Below are 8315 nucleotides of genomic sequence, written 5' to 3'. Positions count from 1 at the left end.
GCCCGCTTGGCACTGCGAGCGCTCGGGTTGGGCGCCTCGCCGCATTCATTGTTGTCGAGCTGATTGGGTGACAGCTTGCGCTTATGCTGATCACAACCGCCATGGAAGGCAGGGGTAATGGCGCCCGTGTCATCGGTCGCCGCTGGCAGCAACACCATTGCCGATGCATTACCGACAACAGCACCGCCATCCCAAACGCCTTTATCAGGAAAACTTTCAGGCTTATCTTGCTGTTTTGGTGTTTGTTCGGCGTTCAAGTCGTTGCCTTTTGCGTGTTTGGCTATGTAAGGACCGGTCATACATTCTGCTATGCCGCTGCTATGTCTATAGACGACTGGGTATAGACGGTCGTCTATGGGTCGTCTATTAGACGGTCGTCTATATCGTCTAAAAAACTCTTCTATAGACGAGCCGTCTAAAACTCAAAATAGTTCGTCTATAGTCACGTGGAAAAATTACAGACGTGCTGCTGTGCAGGTCTTAGTACGTGTGCATGACACCTTCACTTAATGCTATCAATGCCACTGTAGCAAGCTACATTTCCCTTAGAATATTTCAACGATTACTTTTAACAATAATTGTTAATTCGTTAATGATTCGACTCAAGTTTTGTACATGTTACGAGCCACGTCACATGCATCGAACATGACAGTTGTTCATAAGCAAACCTAACGGGCTGGGGCCCTGGGCCCCACCAACATTATCCTAGTACGGCAAGACCGTGGTAGGGAATCTCCGGCAGGTAGGCCGAGATATAAGCTACCCGGGCGGGGTGCTCTGGCCAGACACTGACGTATCACATCTACTAGGTGTTCGGAGTTCAAGACTCCGCTGCCGCCATCTCTGATTGTTTCGTACGTGTCTATGTATGCTAGTGCTTGCCGCTGGGTTGGACTTATTCCTACTCCGGCAAGGACAGCCAACACCATGCTTCCGCTTATCCAGTCGACCCGCCAGGTGAGCAACTGCTACAGCCACGCAGAATGTACAACCAGGTGTTGGCTGACCGCTCATGCTTTTTGGGGTCGGGCGGCCAGGCAGCCTCTCGCTCCTCACAGGCCTTCCTCTTCTTCGTTCCTGCCCGCACCTTAAACTTGTTGTAGATGCTAGGATCCACCACAAATTAAAGGCTGGGTTGGCGGCCCTCCTGGCCCGGAGCAGAGATGCCGAGTCACTTGAACACGTCTTCGAGGTCATCAGCATTAATTTCCTTCATAGCCGACACAGTCATCTGGAAAAGGTACATTGCCGGCACCATAAGAGCATCAATGACGGGGAAGTTGGAGGACTTGGGCCTCAAGTATGTGTCCATCGTAGTGCTCATCATACCATGGACCTCGTTGTCTGTGAAGATGTTATACTGCTTGCATTCCGGGATATCCAGCTTCTCCTCCTTGCCCCGCTCCAGAGTCTTCGGGTCCAATGGCAACACATCGAACTTGCCGCCAGTCGCCAGTGCAGCATGCATGACTGCCTCAAAGAGGTAGCCCTTTAACACCTTCGCTGCCATTTAGCAGAGATATCAATTTCCCCCCTTTCACATTTCCATGCCCGTTCGGCAAACTCGACAGCCACCCATTTGGTAGCAAAGTTTAGGTACTGCACCTCGAACTTGTCGTCAACCACAATATGGATCACGCAATGGCCGACCGAACCTATCGTGATGGGAGCAACCAGGGAGGCAGGCCAGGTCATAGGTGTGTTACAGGTGAAAGGCAGGTACAACTTGCCAAGAAACGAGATGTCTGCAGCAATATGAACATGGAAGGACACAAGAGCTCAGCAGCAATGCAAACATACAGAATCAGTTTCCACTGGATAGAAGGATCATCAACATCAAAACTCAGGCAATGCAGGCGAAAACTGGGCAACGACCTTAAATGACATGAGGCTCAGACAGAGGACTAGCTACACTACAGTGCTTCACCTGAGAAACGTTGCTTGCATCTATGGCGCTGATCAGTGGCTCCTGCAGCTTAGACAACATCCAGTTGGGGTTCTTCAACGGCTGCTCAAGCACATACCGTGCTACACCGCCATAGTAAATGTAGAGTTCCTCCACGGTCGCCTCTGGCACTGCACTATACATCTTGCTGCGGGCACATTTATGGTGCGAGGGAAAGCAAGTAACAACTTTTACTGTTTACACGTGGGACAATTGGCAACAAGTACAGTTTAGTTAAGGGCCTAGCTCCCACACCACCCATCCCACACCCAGCACCTGCGGCAGTCAAGCAGCTCCTCAAGCTCCCAGAAAGGCATGTACCAAATCACAGCTACTGCCTTCCTCATCTCCTGCAGCCCGAGGGAGGGAGGGGTGACAGTCCTTCATTCTGATCTTCCTAGTTCATAAGGGACAAATACCTTTAGATGGCAACTTATGGGCGAGTAGTCCTGGATGCTGCATGCCAGGTGCACAAGCAAGGTCAGTGTATGACGGTACGCCTTCTAGTTCCATCTGGGCCCAAGATGCCTACCTTCATGGTCGTTTTCTTGGGTGAGGTCAACAGCACGATGTGTGCTGCAGGGGCGGTGTCTGGCGACACCCCGTCGGCGAGTACCTGACAGGTAAGGTAACAAAGTGTCAAGGACATAATGAGCCCAACGAATCTGCTGGACGAAGAGCAGACCACGGCCTGTAAGCACATCATCAGCCCCCTGTTAGGGCACATGTATGTATGTATTAGATTACACTGTGGTTTATGTTATAAGAATTACTAGTTTCATTCCAGGGAGTACAAGATGCCCAAAAAGACAGGCGCGAATTTTACCGCGTGGAGCTTTGGAAGTGAAACCAAAACAGCCTCTCACTTTAAAACGCCTTCATTTGCCGCCGGTCTGAGACTTACAGGAAGCTTGACCAGCCACAACTGCGCGTAAAGTGTTGTGTTTAAAGCTTGGAAGAGCACAAGTAGTCACCATGGATGCCGTCGATAATCCCACTGGCGCAGCTGTGGATGGCAGCGGATGCCGCTTTGCCACGGCTGCCAACCCCCTTACGGAGGACAAACCGACAATACTCAAGGCCAGCACCACTTCAGGCACCGAAACAAGTGCCATTACCGCCGTTGTCGATGACACTTCTGCGGGCTTGTCCAAGGCTTTTGATGGATTAGACAGGGTTCCCACTGAAGCTTACGGGGATCAGAAAAATGTTGCCTCCGCTGTCATGGCCGGTGTCGCAGCTGAGGCGAGGTCATTGCTCGGCATATTCTCTCACCCTCATACTACGTCTGTCAAGGCCTGGCCTGCTCGCCTGGACGGCACCATCTGCTTTCCAGAGCTTGACGACCCGGACTTCACCGTGCCAGGGCTGGGTGATAAGGCTCCGATAGCCACTACCCTGGGCCTAGGCTGTCTGCACGGCTTGCAGCACCTGGGCTTGCTGAACAGGGTCCGCTACCTCAGCGTGATCTCCGGTAAGTTGCAGTTGCTGGCTAATGTTCCTGCTCCATACAGGGACTCAGCATCACACACACGCACATTGTATCCCTGCTCATCTCATGTGACAGTGTGCGTGTTGAATGCAGTCGGCCAAGTGGCTGGTTTGACTAGCTAGGTAGCTGGCTGTCTACCTACTTGACTAAGTAGGCCTGGTAGGCGATCAACATAGGCACATGCACAGTTCTCCTTTCAAATATATATCATCCAGGCCGGGGTTCACCTGGAAGCGAGGGTACATGTGGGACAGGTGAAGAGATGACGTAATGCTTGCTTGTTGGCCTGGAAGGAGATGTATGTGTATACATGTGTGTGTGTGTGTCTGTTGCATCTCGGTTGCATTACTCAGAGAGGTGTAACGAGCCCACCAAACAAGCCAGGTAGGGGCACGCCATCCACGGCGAGACGCCACATGGTCTCCTTGTTCTCATTCTCCCAGCACACCCCATGCCATAAACGTGCCAGGGTTGCCTGAAAGCGACTAACCTCGAGCAGCAGGGTAGTCACACCTACCTCCCGTTTGGCCCACCGGTCTCAATCCACAATCGTACAACCACCGATTAACTGAATCCCCACTAAGACTCCGAACCAGATTCGATGGGACATGGTTGGCGTGCCCCGGTCCCGGAAGGCCACGGGCCACCCATACATGTCAGTAACAGGGGGCGGTGTTGGCTAGGCTAAATGGGTCGAAATGGGTCGGAATGAAGGCGTCGTGTTGTAGCCCATCCTCAGACATTATGAAATGCTTTTTCCCATACTCTTAGTGTTTACAGCACCAGTCAACAGCAGCTGCACACCCTCGTTGTGGGTTTCCCTACCCTTACACCTACTCCACCACGAAATAGCATGTCAGTCAGCACCGCCAGCAGCCGCTGCTGGATGCTGCCACCACCACGACTGGGCACCGCCACTCCTGAGCCCAACCTGCCACTCCGCTGCACGCACTCTCAGTTGAACCTACCCACCCACACAACCAGCCAGGCGACCAGAGTATGCCGCGGTCGGGTCAACACAGACACACACAGCAGCCCTGCCTCCCATCCTGGCGACAGGCTAGCTTGCTCTGGCCACCCGTCGCCACACCGGGTACATCGTCAGCCGGACGCTGTATGCTCAGGTGGCTGCTCCTGCAGCCCCCGAGGTTGCCGACAGGTCCGACAGGATGCTGCATATGACTGCAGTGGGCACCAGGATGGCTTTGTTTGTACGGGTGTCAGACCCGACCACCATGGCCACAAGCTTGCCGGTGTCGACCGAGAAGCAGCCGCCGCCTGAATCACCGACACCCGCAACAATGTCACCACGGATGTGGCTGTGCACATCTGGCTCGGTCACCACCACCATGCCGTGGCTGATGGATGTGGCGTCCGCTTGCGCCTGCGTGGACTGGCCGTGGACGTAGTACTTGTCGCCAGCCGAGACACCAAAGTCCAGCACCGGGGGCACCAGCTTGCGCTGCACCTGAAGGTCAATACCAGTGAAGCAACATCACAGGCGGCTGACTATGTTGCGAATTGTGAGTGCTTTAATGCTCCAGCTTGAGCTTGCATGGACCTTGACTTGTGGGAATCTAGGCAAGGAAAGGGCTTGGGGAGGAAAGGTGCAAGGGTGCTACATGTGCAGAAGTAAGCTCAATTGCCGCTACTGTAGGCTTAACCGACCCGCACACTGGCACACCTCGAGGATGGCAACGTCTTGGATGGGCTTGATGCACACCACCGTTGAGTCCACCAACACCCTGCGGTCCGCGTCGGGGCAGTGCACGGCAATCTGCGAGCAGAGTGTTGTTGCATGAAGCTTACAAGCATTGCGCAAGGCGAGGTGGTAAGAGGGCCAGAGCCATGCACAGCACAAGAGGCATGCCTGCCTGCATGATTGGTCGTGCTAAGAACAGCAGCGCTCTGCGGCAGCAGTGCTATAATATGAATGCCGGGGTGTTGCTATGTTGATACACATGCGCAGTTGCACCAGCAACAGCCCAAGTCAAATACCATTCATAAGGCAGCAGCTCAAGTCAGACTCCATACACGAAAATCGGCAAACTGCCTCATGTGGAGCTCCTACTCTTTTGATGCCATGCACACCTGCATCTGTTGCCCAAGCGTCCAATTTTCATGCCTGCCATGCGCGAACGTTGCCACGTGGTGCGGCCCAACCACCGTGGCCGCCTCCTTGTACGGTGGCGAGTTGGGGGGCTCCACCACCAGGTGGGCGGCATACTTGGAAGAGTAACACGCGCGCGCCCTGATGGTTGCCGTCATGTCAGTCCCACCTGCTGCATCTGCGTCTATTGCAAACACAAACAAGCAAACAGAGGTGCTCGTCGGGAGCCCAGTTGCAGGCCCAAAGCAGCACAGTGAAATGACGAACCCAAGAAACTCCCAACCCAGTCTAGGAATGCGCTGAGCTTCCACAAGCAGCTAAGTTTGCCGATGCATGCCTGTTTCGATTGCCTCCTTCAGGGTGTTACGTTGCCGGAGATTAAGTAAATTCGCCGGAGATTAAGTAAATTCGCCCGTGCGCTGAACGCCTTGTTACCCTTCAACTACACTCACAATATACCGCTGCACTATTCTCTCCACTCCTGCCACATCATGTTTCACCGACATACTTCGGCATCTTCCACATCTATATACTTAAGTACGCGGCCAGCTGCTTCACCAGGACCCCGGTGTTTTGGGTTCACGAAAATGGCCACTGGTATTACGGTTGGTCTCAGGATGCTCCAAACCGTAATATACGGTATTTGACGCTTTACACTTTACACTTTGCGTAACTTATAGCCAGTTCACATGCTACGTTATGTTGAGACTTTTTGGGAAAAGTGGTCGGTTCGGACATGGTAACGGTACGTTACCGGTAAAGTGGACGAAAAGTCTAAAGTGAACCGGGGGGGTTGAATTTCGACCCCTCGTACCGTTACCTGAATTGCGTCGCCAATTTCGCGAGTTATAACAAACAGCCAAGCCCAATCGCTTATAAAGACCACATATTTGACAAATTGTGCGCACTTTGCACTCCGACCGAATTTCTACTCACACCGCTGCAGTTTATTTTGGAAAATGAACAAGGACAACACCACTCGTGTTGCTCGCACGCGCACGACCGCTTACATAGCCAATATGTAACCCATTGTAGTATCAGGGCTGAAGCCATCCCCGAAATGGCAAGTCGGCCGCACTTCCGGCGGCATGGGCCATGCCACGTCGGCCCACACACTCAAGCACTGCCATTGAGAATTGAACATATCCTCAAGGTTGTCAAAAATTTCATCCATAGCAGCCGCTAAGGCAAACGCCATCGCGGCTCGCGCGGGATGCAGTGCCATTGCAGTAGGCAGGGCTGCCAATAACCCGTCAATTATATATTGCGATTCTAAGGGGATGTGCTGAAGTTTTGGCCATTGAAAGACATAAAAATGGAGATGGTTTACACAGCTCGCGCCAACGAACACAACGTTGTCGTAATGTCCCATGTGAACTGGGTGACTTTCAGGCCCACTTTTCCAAAAATGTTTTCGCAACGTAATGTAGCATGTGAATCCAGTATTACGGTCCAAAAAGTCTATTACACCGTAAGTTTCCACCCCTAAATGAAACGGCACACCAAGCCCACAAAACCTGTTCCCCCCCTTCCCATGTCAGGCACAGTAGGCTCACCTGCAGCAGTGTTGCTGGTGCCAGCATCAGCGCCTGCAGGCGGCAGGCCCACGGCAGGGTGAGCAGGGTGGGTCACTGGAACACCCACGCTGTACAACATGAGCAAGTCGTCAAACATAACATCGATGCAGCGTGCACGCACACGGTCGCCAGACAACATGCAGAGCGTTGTCTGACGACCAACGTGCAGGGGGGCCACTATCACAATGGGGCGCACAGCTGCACCCTACCGTGCAGCTGTGCACGGTAGGGTGCAGGGTGCTGTACTTTTTACAGCCGGCGGTAAAGCGTCCACATGGCACACTCTCCCTAAGAGGTTACAGCCTCGGGTGACAAAGCTTTTAGTCCTGAAGGCGACACACCCTGCCACATATACGCTGATGTTGAAACTTGAACGAAGCCCTGAAAACGAACTGTGACCCTTCGGCTGCGGAAATGCAAAAGTGGCTTCGTCCACTGCAAACAGGTCTACGAAAGATCACCCATCACAGCAAGACCTCTCTTGGCTACGATACCGGCTGTAGGACAGAAATCCTCGCTTATGCAGAAAACTTCTCCGACACCCTAATGGACACAGTCCGCAGGCGATCAGTCGCAAGCCGAACTGCAGACATACCAAAAGACAACCGGCCTCACGGCCAACCCCATTCAAGTGTGCATAGCAGCATTTACTGATGCTTACTTTTGATGGCTGCCTTCAGGGCGGTAAGCTGCCGGAGATTAAGGTGTGATCGCAGATAATTAACGTCAAGAAGACAAAACGCGTCTCCCGCCTCAGCATCCACATCAAAACCTTCAGCTTGTAGAGCTTGAAGGATGGGAGCAACCGTGGCTTCGGTCTCTCCGCGGACTGCAGCGAGTGCTTCGTGTATTGTAGGCATTGGAACAGACTACACGACCGAGGCCCAATGGCATACTCCAGGCCGGTTCCGGCCCGGTTCCGACCTAACGGGTCCAGTTAACGAGATGGGTAACCGGTCGGTAGGATTACCGGGCGAACCGTTATCCGTTAACCGTCCCCAGTAATCGGTAACCGATGTCGGTAACCTGGCATGAGCAAAAATGCATTTCTGATTGCAACCAGTTTCTTTGTGACAATGCCCATTGTCACAAGGTTCATGCCCACGTGTCACACCCCGACAAGCTTGAGGAGGTTAAGGCAATGTGAATGCCGGGTGACAGGGGTGACAGTCTTGTGCAGGCACATTTGGA

At 53.1% G+C, this 8315-nt stretch overlaps 1 protein-coding gene across 1 annotated transcript; it reads right to left on the bottom strand.

Annotated features, from left to right (window-relative positions):
- Positions 1 to 4493: 4493 nt before the first annotated feature.
- On the bottom strand, positions 4494 to 7984 carry VOLCADRAFT_108573 (uncharacterized protein; the record flags this gene model as incomplete). The annotated part of the gene is made up of 6 exons (XM_002959307.1): positions 4494 to 4527; positions 4549 to 4905; positions 5122 to 5214; positions 5529 to 5725; positions 7104 to 7136; positions 7786 to 7984. The coding sequence occupies 5 exons, from the start codon at positions 7982 to 7984 to the stop codon at positions 4558 to 4560; spliced, it is 870 nt and encodes a 289-aa protein (XP_002959353.1). The 3' UTR covers positions 4494 to 4527; positions 4549 to 4557.
- Between the last annotated feature and the right edge of the window lie 331 nt (positions 7985 to 8315).

Source organism: Volvox carteri (genome assembly GCF_000143455.1).
Source record: "Volvox carteri f. nagariensis unplaced genomic scaffold VOLCAscaffold_158, whole genome shotgun sequence".
Lineage (NCBI taxonomy): Eukaryota > Viridiplantae > Chlorophyta > Chlorophyceae > Chlamydomonadales > Volvocaceae > Volvox > Volvox carteri.
The sequence above is the reverse complement of the archived record's forward strand: the minus strand, read 5'-3'. Positions and strand labels throughout refer to the sequence as shown.